This window comes from Mugil cephalus, chromosome 16 (assembly GCF_022458985.1).
Source record: "Mugil cephalus isolate CIBA_MC_2020 chromosome 16, CIBA_Mcephalus_1.1, whole genome shotgun sequence".
NCBI classification, from domain to species: domain Eukaryota; kingdom Metazoa; phylum Chordata; class Actinopteri; order Mugiliformes; family Mugilidae; genus Mugil; species Mugil cephalus.
The window spans coordinates 1259570-1278958 of NC_061785.1; the positions used below are offsets into that span (position 1 = coordinate 1259570).

Consider the following 19389-nt stretch of genomic DNA (forward strand, 5'->3'; position numbering starts at 1 on the left):
TTGTGGGTTCATTTTGCCGTGTAGCGTCATGGTTATTATGTTATTATGTTATTATGTCAATGGAGGGTCCTCACAGAGATAGAAACACAAGTGTGTGTGTTTGTGTGTGTTTGGCCTTTGACCGAACTCATTATCTGGATCAGAGGTCTCTTCACCTACAACACAAACATACGTGTTCTGTTCATGTGACGACCACCATGGAGCCACCCAGGAACCAGGAACCAGGAACCAGGAACCAGGAACCTGAATTATATCACAAACCTAATTCTAGTGTGAATCTGATTCTAATATGAACCTTATTCTAATATAAGCCCGATTCTTATATGAACCTGATTCTTATATAAAACTGATTCTTATATGAACCTGATTACATGGACAAGGAATGAGATGATGTGATCAGATATGTGAGTTTACAACAGAACTTTACCTATGGAGATATCTACCGAAAAAAGAACAGTAGAAGAAGAAGGATGAGGGTGATGAGGAGGAGGAGGAGGAGGAAGAGGAAGAGGAGGAGCTGTCCACATGGTTTCCAGCCTGGTTCATCTTTTCAAACAGGCTTTGTTTTTAATCAGTTCATCAGGTTGTGATGACACTCAGTGACCAGCAGAGGGCGCCACATGACAGCAGGACTCCTCTGATGGACTCCTCAGAGACTCACCTTTAAATCAGTCATCAGGAGGATGGGGGCCTCCTCTCCTCGATGACCTTTAACCTCAAATATCAGCTCATCAGCTTCATCATTCAACATAAACGTCCTTCAGTTAAACCCCATGAAGACCATCCATCCACCCTGACCTCCTCCTCCTTCTCCTCCTCAGTCACATGACATGTGGAGCTACGTTCATTAAAGGAAACTGACCTGAATCTGTTTTTATATGAAGGATCATCACGGATCAATACGAGTGTTTGTTTCTGTTGAGTCCTGTCAAAGAGGAACTTCTGCCACCATCAGATAATTAAACTTCATTTATCATCCTGATCAGTTCACTGGGAGGAGGAGGAGGAGGAGGACAGGTGATGAAGAGGAAACAGATGAAAAAAGAGGAGGAGGAAGGGGAGAAGGAGGAGGAGGACAGGTGAGGGAGAGGAGGAGGAGGAGGAGGAGTTGAGGCTGAGCAACTTTCTCTCCCCGTTAAACTGATGAAGGTGATCAAACGTGAACCGGATCCGCGGCTCCTCGTCCTCCGGGACTCTGCGCTCTGTGGATCCGCTCTCTGGATCTCCTCCCCGGGCTCCGCCGCCTCGCCGCTCCGCGTTCATGTCCACGGACGCGGACGGATCGAGGCTCCGGCTTCACTCGTCTTAAACCCGGTTTGACGCCTTTTCCTTTTATCTTCTCGCTCTGGACTCTGGACCGAGAAAAGTGTTTTTTATTTGAATCACATTTCTTCCACATTCCTTTTTGTCGTCGCTGTTGTTTTTTTCTATTTCAGCTCCTTCGCCGACTTTAACCAGAGGAACGTTTGTTTTCTGTTTTCTAAACTCTTTAAGGAGGAAATATGAGCTGATGTTTTTTATGCACCAGACGTCTCATCTCTCTCTTCATCTCCGCAGACTCACTTTAAACTTCAGCTGGAACCTGCAGCTTCTGGACTAGTTTGACGTTTATTTCTTGGAGGATTATCGTGGATTCCAGCCTCACTTTATCTCATCATTTTATTTTCCCATGGATCACTGTAAATTATTGTTTTGTTCTTGAAAGACAGAGAAAATCATTCCCAGCTTTCTAGAAGGAACTCATGGGATTTTAAAGAAAACAACAGCAGATCTTTGATAAGCTCCAAAGGTCCATGTTGGTCCTTTAAAAAACAAAGAAGAAGAAACCAGAAGAACTGTTCAAATTAATTCTAAATTCTATCTGGAACGCGTGAAGACTCACCGTGAAGATTTGGGATAAATCAAGGAAAAAGCTACAATCAGGAACATGAAGAACGTTTTATGAAGCTTTGATGAGGAATCCTACAAGAAGATTGTGCCTTTAAGGGAACCGTGAAGGAGCCTCAGGGACCCACAAAGGTGCAGCTTAAGACCTTTTCCAGAGAAGGTCTGGAGACCACAGGACCCTCAACGGCTTAGAGGAAGCCCGAGAACTCCTCCGGGACCCCCTAGAGGATCGATGGGAACCCTGCGGGACCTCCAGTACGCCCTGCAGGAGAAGATCGAGGAGCTCCGGCAGCGCGACGCCCTGATCGACGAGCTGGAGCTGGAGCTGGACCAGAAGGACGAGCTGATCCAGCGGCTGCAGAACGAGCTGGACAAGTACCGGTCCGTGATCCGGCCCGCCACCGCCCAGCAGGTCCAGGCCCAGCAGAAGAACCTGGTCCTGCAGCCGGACCAGCACCGGAGCAAGAGGCAGGCGATCTCCGCCGAGCCCACGGCCTGCAACATCAGCGACCTCAGCCACGTCACGCTGCCCTTCTACCCCAAGAGCCCACAGTACGTAAACCAAGCTCCTTCACGGGTCCACTCAGATCAGAGGCAGGTTTTAACCACAGAGGGTCTAATCTGGTCCACGGTGGGGTGAATGAAAAGTACCAAAATTACACTGAGGACATTAGCTGCAACTTTTCACAGTTTTAGTTTTAGAGTTGTGGACGTAGCTCAACACTGAGACCTAGAAATTCGTTTGTTCATTACATACTGTGTAATAGTTCAGTTCATTAAATGCAAACACTAAAACAAAGGGAAAGTTTCAGAGAGAAGTAAACCCCGGTAAAACCCTTCCCCCAATGAGGGGCCCAAGGTGGACCAACAACAACCGTTGGCACTCCTGGGGTTAAAAGAAATTATTCGTACTCTTTTGAGTCATGATGTTTCGGGCTCAGGCTCTTATTTGTAAGAGTTGTGTTCTGATTGTATTTCAAGATGCAACAAAGGTTTTTTGACCAAACTCGAACCTTTAATGTCTTTGACTCGTATTTTCGTTTTAATTTCAAGTGTTAATGTTTAAATATTTAGTAGAACTAGAAACTCCTCTAACCAGCCATTGGTTGGACCTGGTGTGAACCGGATCATCTCCCAGATCTCCGGTCTTTGGATGAATCCTGACCTCAATGGAAACACTAAGACTCTGCATTCTGTTTTCATGGATTCAGAGTTCTCTGGTGTGGCCTTTTAGATCAACACCACCAACAGGTCTGATGCACAGTCATGCAAAAATTACAAAGAAGAATGTAAATTTCCAGTGACAATAATTTGTCCACTCTTTTAATAAGATGTGGTCAGGACACAACACTCAGTTGTTCCAGCTGCAGGAACTCAAACAGACTGAAAACCTCTGACTAATCTAGACACATTTAATCTCACTCAGATGACGTCTCTGACTACTGTCACTCTTCTGTCCATCACCACGTTAGAATCACAATCAGTTTTTATTTAGCACAGCAACATTAACATTTGGAAGATTTAGTCTCGTCCGCTCGTCTGGCTGCTTAAAGAAAATGAAGACGTGGAGTTTCTTCTCTCCAGTAGAATCTTTGTGGTTTATTGGTCCCAGTTTTCAGATTCCAATAACACACAAAGGAAGAATGAAATCCATAATAAAAAACATAATGTTTCCTCAGGGAACTCTTACCACAGATGAGTCTTTCATGTCTCATTAAACATCGTGTTCTTCCACCTGCATGTTTCATGTTTGGGGTTTTGGATTCACGGCTTTAGAGTCGATTATAGAAACGATGTGGTATGTGACGGTTTGTAGAAACAGAGCAAACTGCTGGTTGGTGTCCATGTCTGGAGAAACTCTGTTTGCAGGGTTGTCACTGCAGAACATCCATTGGTTTCTGGCTGTGGTTGAGTTTGTTGTTTGACTGTAGTTGGTCTAGATGGTAACTTTGTGCCAAGAACCAGTTGGGGATGACTCCTCCTGCAGGTGGTGGGTCCACAGGGAGTTCACTTCATGTTGTTTCTTCAGGCTTACCCAGGTCAATCCCAGGTCTGGCTCCATGTGGGGCTTTGTTGAAGGGATTATACACTGCCTGGTCAAAAGAAGGTCTGATGAGTCCAGACTGGACCTGGTCCAGGGTGATGGGGCGTCAGGGGAAGAAGAGAGGTACCTAGACTGAATAATTAGTTGTATTTATGTTCAAACACCTCAAGAAAAGGGTTAATGAGAGTTAACCTTCTAAATACACCAAAAGTCTCCATACGAAACGTCATAAATGTGAGGTTTACTCTGAAATATGAACATTTAATTATTTCCAGACTAAACGATTCATTGACTTATTTACAGAGCTGTGTTGAAGAATCATTCTGCTACAGAGTGTGACATAATATATGCCCACGGACAATTAGATCAGATTAATCCAACAATTAATCCTCACTGGTAGAGCAACCCTCCACTCAGGTTTACATAACATTATGTAGCCTTTGTTTCCTGAAGCGATCAACAGCAGCAGGTCGAGGAAACTGCTGCAGAAGCATCTTTATTTGTAGATATGAACATGAAAATGAGCAGAGCTGCAGACAGTCAAATATTTTATTTCTATATGTTCAACATGTGAAATATTTTAACTTGGCGTCTCGTCAGAATTTAGATTTTAACTTGTAGTAGTGAAGCTTCTACTTTTAGCCTCAGCAACATTTCCTCAGTGAAAGGATTCAGTGACATACTTTTTTTTCAAAGATTTCTAATTGTCACGGATAAATTGAAGATTAATGAGTTTTCGATGTTTGGTTCATGCAGAGAGGGACCTTGTAGACCACGTTAGACCCTGATTAGACCTGAAAATGTTTCCTGGATCTTCTCTGATTGGCTCAATGAAAACCACATGACGATAAACCTCAGTGAGAGGAACAGGGACACAATTTAAAATGTGCTGTAGTTACCAGATATGGTTCCTGGCCCCATGAAGGGTTAATTTACGTTGAGGATGTTTCTGACTTAGTTTAAAAATTAAAATGGTCTGAAGAGGCAGTAGGTCAGAGCTCTCTGTAATATAATGCGTTGTTCTGTCTGTCCATAGCAGCGATAACAACCAGTGTGTTGGTTTTTAATCCGAGTGGTCCTCCCACGCACCGAGGCAGCTGACAGGGTTTCATTTACCATCCCAGCTCTCCTCGCCGCCAGCGTCCTGCAGCTCGTGTCTGTTATTTTAAAACATCAATAAGAGTATTACAGTGGAGTGAGGGGGCAGCTAACACCCACCAGCTCTGTCCTGCTGTCTGCGCTGAAGCCTCATAACTACTGTAGATGAGTTAATGATCAGCTGAGACGCCACTGTCACACATCGGCTGCTGAGGCAGGGCTTTTATTTTGAAACTGACCAACAAAACAGTTCTAGTGCTTCTAAAAGCTGCTGCACCGTTGGCACTAATCAGATCTCTTATGGCTTTTAGTGGATTCGCATTCCTAGCCTCTCAGCTAATAGTAGCTCTTCCTAGCTCCTCAGCTCATAGTAGCTCTTCCTAGCTCCTCAGCTCATAGTAGCTCTTCGTAACTTCCCAGCTAATAATAGTAATTCCTAGCTTCCTAGCATCTTAGCTAATTGTAGTACTTCCAAGCATCTTAGCTAATTGTAGTACTTCCGAGCATCCTAGCTAATAGTAGCTCTTCCTAGTCCATCAGCTATTAGTAGTTCTTCCTAGCCTCCCAGCTAATAGTAGCTCTTCCTAGTCCATCAGCTAATAGTATCTCTCTCTAGCTTCTCAGCTATTAGTAGTTCTTCCTAGCCTCTCAGCTAGTAATAGCTTTTCCTAGCCTCCCGTAACTTCCTAGCTAATAGTAGCTCTTCATAACTTCCCAGCTTATAATACTACTTCCTAGCATCCTAGCTAATAGTAGCTCTTCCTAGTCTATCAGCTATTAGTAGCTCTTCCTAGCCTCCCAGCTAATAGTAGCTCTTCTGAGCATCCTAGCTAATAGTTGCTCTTTGTAGCATTCTAGCTAATAGTAGCTCTTCCTAGCTTCAATCCTCATTAAACCTTTAAAAAGAAATTGTAGTGTTACAGCGGCAGTGCATCATCACAGTAAAACAACAAGCAGTCTGTGCAACATATCACACATAATATATATGTATGAAAAAAAAAATAAGTAGAAATAAATATATAAATACAACATTAGGGATAAAAACTGTTACATAGATATTCATACCTCCCTAGCTAATAGTAGCCCCTCCTAGCCTCCCAGTGATGTGTGACTTCATCAGTCACTGTCAGATATAAAAGTCCCTTTGTTCCCTCCTGTTATGGTTTAGTGTTTCACTCTGATGATTTTATATTTGTGTTTTAGTTTATGTTATTTACAGATTAGTTTCTGTCTGTGTTGTGATTTTCTTCATTGGTTTTATTTCTTTTATTCTGTAGTTTTTGTTCCTTTCGCTGTTTATTAAATCTCATCGCTGCATTTTCTCGCCCCTGTTTTATTTTCCTTTCTTCTCTCTCTCCTCTGTGACTCATCCAGTAATAATAAAAGGTCTACTCATAATATTTTGTCTTCATTGACGCTGGTTTCCCTCGGAGTCCTGTTTACAGGGAGATAATGAGAGGGGGCTGAAATATCGCCAAAATAAAATCTAAACCAGGCTGCATCAGCCAATTCTTTTTTAGATTATTAAACTTTAATTAGTAATCAATAAGTAAATCATCAGCTAATCAGTTCATCCTTTGATTTACTAATAAATAATCAACACACGTTCTATACAGCAAACTTTCAGGTTCATTCCTTGTCATTAGTGCGATCGTTTTTTTTTTTTTATTTAGAATAAACAGTGTTGAGTCTGATTTAATTATTGATTTGCTAAAAGTTGCTAACACCCACTTAGAGAAATACAATCTATCTGGTTTAGTTTTATAGTTACAGTTTTATTTCAGTTAGTATGACCAGTAGGATTATTATCATCATCAGAAAATGTCTCTTTTTTTATTCATTTATTTTTTTCCAAGCATGTGTGTTTGTTCTTCATGGATGAATCAGATCAGATTTTTTAAATGAAGTTTCAGATTCGGGACAAACTAAAGTCTCTGGAAGTCATTGATCCTCTTTATTTTCTCCAGGAGAGTTTGTGAGATCTTCAGGCTTCAAGTTGTTGATCTGTCCTGGAAACATCACTGATGTGTTTGTGTCATCTGAGGAAATGACAGATTTATCTGTGGTTTGTTTGAGCTGATAAACTGGGAACATAAACCAGAGCATCATCTGCATATAATCTGATAATTATATTAATTCATGTTGGATGTTGTTACATAGGAGCATGTACGGTAAAAAAAAAAAAAACTAAAACAATGAGAAGTCCTTATACAGGGCCTTGTGGAGCACCGTCATTAGAATAAATGGGACAGATTGTCAGAACTAAGTAGGAAGAAGGAGCAAGTAATGGAACATTTATCTGAATTCATGTTTAGTGTCATCAAGCAGGAACATCAGAGAGATCTTAAGGCTTCAACGTGCTGATTTATCCTGGAAACATCACTGATGTGTTTGTATCATCTGAGGAAGCGACAGATTTATCTGAAGCCGAACGAGTCCAAAAAAGCTGTAGACTTCATCCAGAGCCCTGTGGTTTACCAAGGGTAAAGAGTCCCTGAGCAGAACACGATCCAAGAGGAGAATAAATGAAGCTTTTAACGCCTTTGATTTCTATGCTCATGCTTTTAAATAATCTGATTCACCGTCTCATAAACAAACTCCTGACGTTTGCATTTGTTGTTAAATGTTTAGGTTTTAAACGGAGCTGTGAGACAGTTTAGATGAATGTCAGCGTCTCTTTCTGAGCTCCTACAACCACAGAACCAGGATCCGGTCGACAGCTGGGAGTGTTGATTTTTTGCCATCCTTCCTTTACTCTGACTCTTTCAGTCCATCTCAATTAAAACGTGTTTTAATTGATTCGACAGGAAGGAAACTTTTGGCTCAGCTGGCACATCTTCCTCTCCCTACGAGGATCGGCCACCGTTGATTCATTCTGCTCAGCGTTGGCTTTCTTTACGCCGACGAGTCAGCTGCTTTTCATTTGTCTGTCTGAAGGAGGAAGGAGCTCCTCCTCCTCCTCTTCCTCCTCCTCCTCTTCCTCCTCCTCCTCCTCCTCCCCTGTGAAACCGACCTCAGTGCAGATATACGATGACAGAGTTCATGTGTGGCACCAGCTGCTGAGAGAATCTGTAATTAAGACTCTGTGATTGAGAATTTATATCAATTAACGTTGAAGGAGACAAAATCAATTTTAGATTTAATACGCGATTATTAAAAGACTTTAGATTTAATCTAGAAAATAAAATAAAAAGTGAAAGAACAGGTAAATATATAGATAAAGCTAGAATTGTAAGCAGACTTACATTTTTTTGATAATTATTTAATGTTAAAGTTCCCTTTTTAATTCTAATGTCCCTTTTTACATTTTTTTTTAATGCTAACATTTTATTTAAGCGTAACATTTTTAGGGCTGATGTTCCCTTGTCAGTATTAACTTCATGTTTTTAAAGTTAAATTTATGCTGATTTAGATTTTTTTATACTCTTTGTCAGTTTTCTACAGAGGCCCATTTAGACCAGGAAAAAAGAAGCTAAAATAATTTAATGAAAGACACATTTATTTAGCTGACATTTACTTTCTTATGGCAGTGGTACATTTTTAATTGGCAACATTACTTTTTTAGTGGTGATGTTTCTTTCCTAACATTAATTTATGTTTTAAATGGTACATTTAAGATAATGTTGCAGCTACTAAACATCAGGACTCGTTTTTTATCCTCTGGGAGCAGGAATCCGTATATTACCAGATGATCTTTCAGATTTCGGTGTTTTTTGTTGAGGAAGATTTGTCACCCAGAGACATGAAGACCTTTGTGAAATCAATCTGAGCTGCAGGATGTTTTGGACGGGCCGCCTCTCTGTCCTTTTCTGCCATTGATCGAACATTAACTGTGTTCATACTCCGGCGTCGCTGCAGCAGATTAAGCACCAGACAGCTTTAAAGACGGAGCCGTCAAACTTTAGAGGTTTAGTTACTGGGACCGTGGACGAAGAGCTCGGCCACGGTCACATGCTCGTTTATCGGTTCGCTTCAGGCCGAGTCCACCGAATTTATCTGTTTCAGATAAAATCACCAGCAGACATCCTGTGTGTGTCCGAGAGGGAAACATGAACAGAAGCTTTGTCCAGATTTAGCTCAAGGCATCACCAGATAATCGTCTCATTCTCCACCCGGTGCCATGAAACCACATATATTCCATTACTGTATTATACAACATATGATCTTATGATTGCTGCATTGAGCTGTGACAATTAGGATGTTATTCAATGAGTCAACTGACAGAAATATGATCATATTCTTTATTTTCTTTTGGTCTAAAATCACATGTAAGAGACTTGGAGCGAATTGATTTATTGGTCATGAACTTTTTGGTCTGTGGTTCCCAGTCAGTTCAAGTCAGGAAATTTCAGTATTTCTCTGGATTGAGTAACATGCACAATGGTAGAGTTGTCCAGTTGTTTTTTCTTTTTTTATTGTTTTGACCATTATTGTGACCAAAACTTTTTTTCCGCACAATCGTAACTATGTGTTACTATAAAAATACGGTCATTATTTATTTAAATAAACTAATCTGACACAAACTGGTGGAACGTTGTTGTGGAGTCTGATAACAATAAGGCATCTTAGTGACTTGTTTCCTTGAAGACTCACGTGTGTGAACATTGTGGAGGAAATGTCAGTATTTCTATGGATTCTATAACGTGCACAATGCTACAGATTAGCATCTGCGCTAGTCGGTAGGAGTGTGGTATGAACCAGATCATCTCATCTAAATCCTGACCTCTGCACTGGAAACACAGAGACTCACAAATCTGTTTTCATGGATTCAGAGCCCTCTCATGTGGCCGGTTAGCTCAGCTGGTCAGAGCGTGGTGCTAATAACGCCAAGGTCACGGGTTCAATCCCCGTACCGGCCAACTGACTTCTCAGTGAAGCTTAAAGTTTGACCAAAGAAGAAACTGAAACCTCATATGGACCTGCTGTGTTTGTAGAAGATGTTTCTCCAAGTCTTTAGAAGTTTTTATCGGGAACATCCGTCCACTTCATAATTTATATCACTGACCTTCATGAACCTACAATCAAGATGTCTGTAAAACGTTCAAGACTCACATTTTTGTTGGACACAAAAATGACAAAAATATCATGTTTAAAGTCCAACATTGAGATGAGACACTTGAGGTTAGTTTGGTCAAAAAAGTCAAACTCGTAAAGATGCACACGTGTAGAAACGTCTTCAGGAAACAAAATGCGCTCAGATGTTTTTCATCTCATTTGTGGATGTCACTGTTTTTTCCTACTTTTTGATGATGATGTTTGGACTTGAAGTTTTTGTGTTAAAAAGTCTCTCACTGAGGTTTTTCTTTATCCTGAATCATAACAAGATGTTTAAAGTTCTTATTGTTTTCTGTTCATCTCATTTGCCTCTTTCCTTTGTAGATAAACTGATCATTTACATCCAGGGTTGTGTTCACTGACCTTTTCTCCGTCCTCCCGTCAGGTCGAAGGAGCTGATAAAGGACGCCATCTTGGACAATGACTTCATGAAGAACCTGCAGCTTTCTCAGATCCAGGAGATCGTGGACTGCATGTACCCGGTGGATTACGGGATGGACGCCTGCATCATCAAAGAGGGGGACGTGGGCTCGCTGGTCTTCGTGATGGAAGGTGAGGAGACGAAAGCTTCCCAAGGTTTTTCGTCTTTGTCTTGAAGGTTGTTGAGTTGTGTCGTTTGTTCATGTAGCAAATCTTTTAGAGGTTGTTTCTGTCTCTGCTGTGGAGGTTTCAGATTCATCCGGGATTTTTAAAGTTGACGTTTTGTCTCAAACTTGTTTCACTGTCCCTCGTTTCTCTGGACTTAAAGACTTGTCTCCACTAAAGCTAATTTTGAGACTTGAAGCATTATCCATCTAGTGGAGGTGAACATTTTGAGTTTTATTTAGTCCTTTCATTGGTTGAGAAGCTTTAGACTATTCTCACTCGTCCTGACTTTGAGTGAGGATGAAGATCTCTGTGTCTGTGTTATGGTTGTCGAGCTCCTGGTCTGAGACAAAGTGATGTGGACTTCCAGACTTTAGGTCTTCATCGGGAACCTGTCCACATTGACATTTGAGTCTCTGGATGGTCCCTCATGTGGCTGGTTAGCTCAGCTGATCAGAGCGTGATGATAATAATGCCAAGGTCACTGGTTCAATCCCTGTACAGGCCAACTGACTTTAAAAGAACCTCTCAAGGAGCGTCTTTACCACCGTCTACTCTCAACCTGGAGGGAAGCTCTTAGAAAACATCAAGATTAGATTTGCATTTTCTTAGAATTCGTCCTCAAGGAGCAACTTTTTACTCTAAGACTCTTTATTAACACGAGCCCTGGTCTCTAACATCGGAGGAAGCAGTTCTAATGAAATATTATGAATTGATGTGAAACATTCAGAAGTTTGAATCATCTGTGACATCGAGTCAGTTTTTGAGCATAAATTAAAAAAAAAGCCTTTACTTGTTGAAATCACAGGAACTCAAAGACATTTTAAACCCTTAGAATTAGAAATTTAAAGTTATTTTCTGTGGTTCTTTTTTTTTACTGTGATGAATGTTTGGAGTTCAGTTCTATCACAATTCACTTTAATTTAATTTTATCTACACAGCGTCACTAACAATACAAATTGTCTCCTGAAACCTCCAGAACAGCCTGAAGGCTGGTTTATTTCTGGACTGTTTTTTCTTGTTAATGAGCGTCTGGTTCAAGCTCTGCTCTGAGCTTCTTGACATTTTCAGACCAAACACTGAAAATGTTTCTGCAGAAGTTTTCCCGGAGCTCCGGTCGACCTTCAGGACCGAGGGCGTCTTCCAGGGACATTTTCCTGGACTCGTTGCGTAATGTGTCTGAACGCCTGGAGGGTCCTCTTCAGTTTCTTTTGCTAATTTTTTTTTTCTACCTAAAAGAAAGAAGCTGTGAACCTGCGATGAGCTTGATTCACAACATCATTAATGAATAAAAGGCTGAGTGGAATTTAAAGGACACAGAGTCTAAGTTAATGAAGAGTGAATTTAAACAGAAACAACCACTGATCAATGACTGATTCAACCGTTACCATGGAGACCACATCAAACGATGTGATCGGATGTTTAGCTGTTACCATGGAGACCAGATCAAGTGATGTGATCAGATCATCGCTGTAGAAGTTTACTGATGAAGGAGCATCACTCCTACTGGAAATAGAACAGAAGAAGAAGAAGGAGGAGGAGGAAGAACTGACAGAGTAGAAGTATCTTTTCCTCCATGTCCTCCTCCATGTCCTAAATGTCCACATCTCTGTTGTCTCTGTTGTCCTCACTGATTCCAGCTTTGGTTCATCTTCGATTTTCTTCCTCCATGTTTCTGTGCCTCCAGGAAACTCCTGATGTTCATTCATTTATTTATAAATTTATTTCTAAGGAGATAATTAGTAAAGGTTGCCATGGTTACCACTACATCCTCTACCTCTACCCCTTCATCCACCAGGAGGATCTGATCTATCCATCTCTTCTTCTGTAGGAGCCGGGATTCAAACTAGCAACCCTCCAGCTTCATCAGCTCAACGTCCTGCCCTGCTCTGTTGTATTTATAGCTGTGTTTGAGGTTGTGTTGCATAACGTGATCCTCCCACTGAAAGCCACGCTGCAGCCAGAGGACGTCTAACCTGCTCTATTTACACATTCTCATTTAAATTCACATTTATTTTTACGTCGCATTTCTCACTCGATAAATCTCGCGTTAGACATCAGAATACTCAGCTTCACATCAGACAGAAAGAAGGAAAAAGAAGTCTTATCAATAAACTCACTTTCAGTAATATTCATTATTTTGTAAAGGTCACGCAGCCTTTTAGTGAAGACCTTTTAATACTCAGACTGCCTGGTTTTATGCTTCCACTTTTTAAATCTCTTTGTCTCAGAGATGCAGCTCCAGAACAATTCACCAGATGGCCAGTCCTCTGCGCTGGTGGGTGGCAGCGAGCGGTGTGAAACAACGAATGACATTTATATCTAAAGTAGAAGCCGCTGCGTGGACAACACCCATACTGAAATTAGTAGAGAGCCCTCAGCATGGGAAGACTGTAACTTTATCAGATTTTATGTGAAGCGACTGGAGCTAATTTGCAAATCAATGTTAAATTGACATGTTTTTCAGTGGAGTCTGGTTTGTGTAGGCAGGTTAGGTCACAGACAGGTCATACAGTATAATTCATGAAAAGCGTATTTATATAGTCATAAAAATTAAGCTCTGAGTTGTTTGTGAAATCAATGATCCTTCAGAATTTTCTACATTTCTTCATATAAATGACTCAAAGAAGAATCAGCAGATTTCCACTAAAGTTCGGAAAGTTGACAAAGAACCCAACAAAACACAGGAAACAGAATTATTAGACTTGTGTTTTTGTTCATTCAGGGAAATGAGCCAGTATTCCATAGCAGAGCGGAGCTCCTCTAGATTACACAGCACATGTTAGTGGAAGGAGCTCAGAAAAAGAGTTGTAGTTGCTCATCAGGCTGGAAAAGGTTCCACAACCATCTCTAAAGAGTCTGGAAGCCACAAAGAAGAACAGTTTGGTTTAAATGAGAGGCGTCATGTTTGGAGATGAACCAACACTGCATTACAAAAACAATAAATTATCAGTAGTCCTGAATAAATAAATACACCAGTCTAGTATTTGCGTTTCATATGTTTTATGTGGTTCTTTGTCAACTTTCAGGACTTGTGTGAAAGTCTTCTGATGCTTTGAGCCATTTTTATACAGAAATGGAAATGAAACCTTAAGCGTTAGCACTGTCGGCAGAAACACCTTCCTAGAGAAGGAATGTTCTGTGTGAACACATGAGCCTTTTTTAATGTGTAGATTCTCCCACTTGGAGAAATCGTACGTCTCTCACCTGGTTGTCGGATAAAAATTCCCTCAGGTGCCACAAACATAGCAGAGGTTTTTACGGATGTATCAATCAACAACTTGAAGCTAGAAAATCTCACAAAACTCACCTCTGAACCTTCTCTGTTCTGTGAGTTTTTGTTACACTTATTCATTTGAGGGTGTACCACAAGGCTCTGTACGAGGACTTGTTTTTTATTTCAACACATAATTGTGTTGATGTTAATGTCAGATTATACGCCGACGATATTCTGATTCAACCACAGATAAATCTGTCGTTTCCTCAGTTGCTACAAAACACCCGTAGTTTTTTCCAGGAGAGATCAGCAGCTTGAAGCAAGAGGATCCACGACTTCTAGAAGCTGATGGAGACTCTAAAAGTCTTTAGTTTGTCCAGAATCTGAACCTCTGTCCATCCCTTCACTGAGAGGACCGGTTCGAGTGTGGACGGTCATTCACTGACGGACAGAAATGATTGGATCATGTGTTCCTGCGGCATCGTTTGAATACGTGGCAGCTTGGCATAAAGAGGGACTGTAATAGTGTTGCATTTGTGGCCTGTAAACAAATGATGTCAAACAAGGAGCTCACAAAGATAGATATGTTAATGTGATGTGCATGTTTGAGGGCTATGGGGACGCAGATGGCTGCTAAATATAACGACTTCTGCCACAGGAGGAGGAAGTGATCCCTAAAACACACCACAGGGAAGACTGATTGATAGTTAATGGACGTGAATCTGTCCATACAGCTTCGTTGTGAGGACTCACTTCACGTTAGAGGACAAACAGGAAGGTAAATAATTATGTTTGAGGGCAACGTTTGGTTTAAGGTTAGCAGTGAGTCTGCAGGAAATGAATGGCAGTCAATGGTGTCCCTGTAAGTGATGGAAACTCCGCTGTCTGTATGTGTGCTCATTAATTCTGTGTTTGCAGGAAGAAACAGATGCAGACGTTTTGTCTCATTATGTTAAAAACAGGACGCACAAACACACTCTGAGAGGCTGGTCTTTCCACCTTCGTGAGGACCTGCATGAACAGCCTTCGACCTTCTGAAGTTGTGAGGTCCGAGCTGAGCGTCCTCGCTGTGATAGAAACACACATATATACACACAGCTCCCTGGTGGATGCGGTCGGCATGGCAACCAGTTGGATGACCATATTTGGCGTATGAATTGGCGTTTTTTTTTTTTTTTTTTTTTTTTTACAGTTTTAGGGAAAATTTGGAATTAGTTTATTCAATAAAAAGGGAGGAGAAGGAGGCCTGAGAAGGGAGTGGGAGGAGGAGAAAGCAAAGGCACAATGGTAGAGGATGAACAGAAAGACAAGACAATACATAAATATAATTTATATGTATAATAAAATAAAAATGGAATGTATAAAACCTCCTGAAAATATATTTAAAATATTGAGATCTCATAATATCGCCAGTAAATATAAATGCCAGATTTATTTTCTAATATGTAATTAATCAATGTATAATTCTTGAACAAAAAGTTTTCAAAAACGCCCCTTCTCGTACACTCTGCTCTGATTGGTCCCGCTTTGAGTGGCAGGTGGCAGCCTGAGCTAACAGGTAGTTGGGGGTTGAGTGGGCGGATCTCAACATCCTACATGACCCCCACGTCCATATTTGGAGAATCCGCTTCAGGCTTCATTTTCCAGGTTCAGAATCCAACGGGTGCCGTCGCGTTTGTCCATCGTATAAACGTCAATGTTGAAGGGGCATAAGAAATTGAATGAAAACATCTCATTAGTTGCTTTGTCAGGTCTTTCTTCTCATTCTCATTTACCTGCTTTTCATGGTTCCCTCCTCTCAGTTGTTTCCTTCTCTCCTGCTGCTTTAATGAGTTTTTAAAAACACAACTCAAACAGCGTCAGGCTGTTTTAAAGTGGAGCCTCAGTCTGATCAGTGCTCAGTGATGTTTTACGTTTTTAAAATAGTTCTTTAATGTTTTTGGAGCAACTAACAGGTTTCAGGCCTTCAGTCCAAACTCTACGACTCTGTCGTCCTCATCTGATGTCCACATCCAGTTTTTTATTATTTCTGACATGTTTTATTTTTAGCCAGCGGTGACGGTTCTCACCTGTCAGATAAACAGTGGAGGTGAAAGACAGAGAAAGAATCCAGCAGCTTTATGTCTCATTATCTGTGCACTGTTGTAGGACAGTTAGAAAAGACTGAGATTAGTCATTCCCTATTGCTTTGAATAATGTAGTTTAATTCGCTAAAAATAATATTAATGAATATTTAATAAACTGCAGAAAAAATAAAAGCAATCACAAATATGAGTCTAATTCTGGGGTTAGTGTAAAGCCCCCAACCCTAAAATTTAGAAGTAGTTAGTTTCATAAAAAAACAACAACAAAAAAAACATAAATATTTTTTTTAAAAAATTGTAAAATGCAAAAAATGATTAGAGTTTAGAGATTAAATATTTATTTTATATAATGTAATTTTATGATCATCAGAAAGCATAAATAGAATATTTAAAAAAATACAAAATACAGAAAAAAAGAATTATTACAGCTTAGAGATGAACTATTTCTATTTATCTATTAAATACTGATGAAATGTTTGAAGAAAGAAATAAAGAAAATTGACCAAAGAAAAGAAGTAAATGTTTCTGAATGTAAATGCAGATGTTTTGACTGTGGCAGATGTTTAAATCAAGTATCAACTCTATTGTCAATTCTGACATATGCAACACAACACAGGATTGAAATGACCTTCCTCTAAGGCTACGATGCAGCAGCTAAACAAAACATGTAAACAAAAATGTGCAAACATTGAAAATATATAAAAATATAAAAGAAATATATCCTGTTTATACAGGATATAGATTTCATCCTCTTCCTCCTCCAATGAACCCACTGGTGACGGATTTATTCTAGTGACTGGATCTAGAGACGACAAACTCATCATGGTTCCCCACCTGTCAATCAAACAGGACACGCCCCCTAACTGCAGAACTTCCTTGATCTGATTTAATCAGGTGAGTTCTAGAAACATTAATCATGAATGGAGGAATTAGTTTCAGTATCAGGACGGAAACTTTTAACACGGAGGTCAGTGCTGGAGCCTCTGGTGGACGATAGAGGAACTGCAGCCTCAAGGTTCTCTGATTCGGGTCATGATATAAATTATAAAACAAGCTGAAACAAACTCATATGGACTTAAATACTGGAAAACCCAAGATAAATTTGTCGTTCAAACTCATCTCTGATCCTTCTCTGTCCTGGGCTTTTTTGTTGCATTTATTCATCTGATGGTGTACCACAAGGCTCTGTACGAGGAAACATGTTTTCTTTTCTTCTACTCGAATTAATGTAAAAGTCACTTTATGCACAGATGATGGTCTGATTTATGTTCCCGTCTTATCAGTCGTTTCTTTTTTATTGGCTCAAACTTAAACCACAGATGCTACAAACACACCAGTAGTTTTTTAAAGGAAAGATCTGCAGCTTGAAGCCAGAAGATCTCAGAAAATCTCCTGGAAAACGAATGAGGAGCAATGACTTCCTGATGGATGAAGGGATGTAGATCATGATATAAATTATAAAACAAGATGAATCAAAGTCATCTTGATGCGTCGTTGTTTCTGGAAGATGTTTCCTCCAAGTCTTCAGCTCTAAATTAGTCTTTCTGGAACATAATCAGTCAGACTCCAGACCTACTTTCCTCCACAAGTAACTTTTATTGGTGGTGAAATTTCTGCCAGGCTCTTCCTCCTCCTCTTCCTCCCCATCATGTGACTGCGCAGCGTTTGTTGAACTTGAAACTTGTGTGTGTTGGTGTCATTAGCCTAATGATTATCTCACCATTCCACCTAATGATCACAACCATCTGCTCCCTGTGCTCCACTCATTAACGTCATCGTGTTTGTTTCCATTAAAACATTAAAGACGAGCAGATACAGACGCTGCCGGGGCAGGAAACTGTTTATCTGTTGCTTCAGACCCACTTTCATGGAAATATTTGGAGTCGTAAATGTTGATTTAGCTTCCTGACAAAATATCACTTTCCTCTCGTCTGATGATGAAGATCTTTATGAGGCTACGAAGAGTTCAGACGTTAATAAAAATCCATCCTCCAGGGCTCAGAGAGTCGCTGCTTTCTCACATCTTTTTCCTCATCAGGAAAAAAAAATTGGCTAACAGCTCTTCCTAGCCTCCTAGCCTCTCAGCTAACAGTAGCTCCTCCTAACCTGTCAGCAAATAGTAGCTCTTCCTAGCCTCTCAGCTAATGGTAGCTCTTCCTAGCCTCGCAGCTAACAGTAGCTCTTCCTAGCCTCGCAGCTAACAGTAGCTCTTCCTAGCCTCTCAGCTAATGGTAGCTCTTCCTAGCCCCTCAGCTAACAGAAGCTCTTCCTAGCCTCGCAGCTAACAGTAGCTCTTCCTAGCCTCGCAGCTAACAGTAGCTCTTCCTAGCCCCCCAGCTAATGGTAGCTCTTCCTAGCCTCCCAGCTAATGGTAGCTCTTCCTAGCCCCCCAGCTAATGGTAGCTCTTCCTAGCCTCCCAGCTAACAGTAGTAACAATGTTGTCTGATTCTCCAGAGTCTGCTCTGAATCGTGAAGCTGAATAAATGATTCAGGTTCCTAATGAAAGCTGGTCGTCTTTGATATGTAAAACCTTCTCTCCATTCAAATGAAATGACAGGTGGCCGGTGCGTGCTTTAATGTGTGTGTGTGTTTTAATGTGTGTGTAATCCAGCCATCAAATAAAATAAATGAAAGCACATCTGAGACTTTGATTCTGTTTCCAGCGTCGCTGCAGAACAAAAACCTATTTTTATTTCCGTTACACAAAAACTCATGTTCCTATCTTTGTGAGGACATAAAGTACCTGGTCTCTGGAGTTTTTCTGTCATTCTGTCGTTGATTCATGGTTTTTATTCAGTCAATAACCCCCTCTCCTCCTCCCCTGTTTGTTTGTTTGTCTGTTTTGACTGTCTCTCGTCCAGAGGGGAAGGTGGAGGTGACTAAAGAAGGGATGAAGCTGTGCACCATGGGACCGGGCAAAGTGTTTGGAGAGCTGGCGATCCTCTACAACTGCACCAGGACGGCGACTGTCAGGAGTGAGTAAACCATGTAGCCAAGGCTGGTGCACAGGGATGGAGTCACACTTCCTCTGTGGTCACTGCTCATTTACCAAAATATTCTTTTAGCTTCGCTACAGAAGAAAATAGGTTTCATTTATGAAAGTGAAGAGTCCAGGCTACCAATCAAAACACAGCAAAGAGACTCGATAGTTTGACATTAACTTTGTTTCTCCATGAGTTTCTGTGTCTGAGTTTCCTGCAGCAACGACACCGGCACATATCAGATGCTCTTCCTCACCATCATCATCATCCTCTGCGGAGATTTCCTCTGGTTAAAACTATGCAGACCTCCAACTTTTTTGTCAGGGCTTCCTGGTGGAGTGCTCACTAAGCAGCGGTTGCCAGGCAACACCATCCGGTCCAGCCAATGAGCAAAGTTTTGGCAACTGTGTCTCTTGGCAACAGCGCTGGGTTCGAGG

General features: G+C 40.9%; 1 protein-coding gene and 1 non-coding gene across 2 annotated transcripts in view; both read left to right on the forward strand.

Moving 5' to 3' along the window:
* Positions 1-1152: 1152 nt before the first annotated feature.
* Positions 1153-19389, forward strand: part of prkg1b (protein kinase cGMP-dependent 1b) — a 38492-nt gene continuing 20255 nt past the window's right edge. Inside the window, exons 1-3 of the mRNA XM_047609020.1 lie at positions 1153-2439; positions 10470-10636; positions 18833-18946. Coding sequence (XP_047464976.1) covers positions 2120-2439; positions 10470-10636; positions 18833-18946 — 601 coding nt within the window. The 5' untranslated portion in view covers positions 1153-2119. The remainder of the gene's footprint in view (positions 2440-10469; positions 10637-18832; positions 18947-19389) is intronic.
* Positions 9815-9888, forward strand: trnai-aau. The gene has a single exon. It is a non-coding gene; the product is annotated as a tRNA-Ile (tRNA).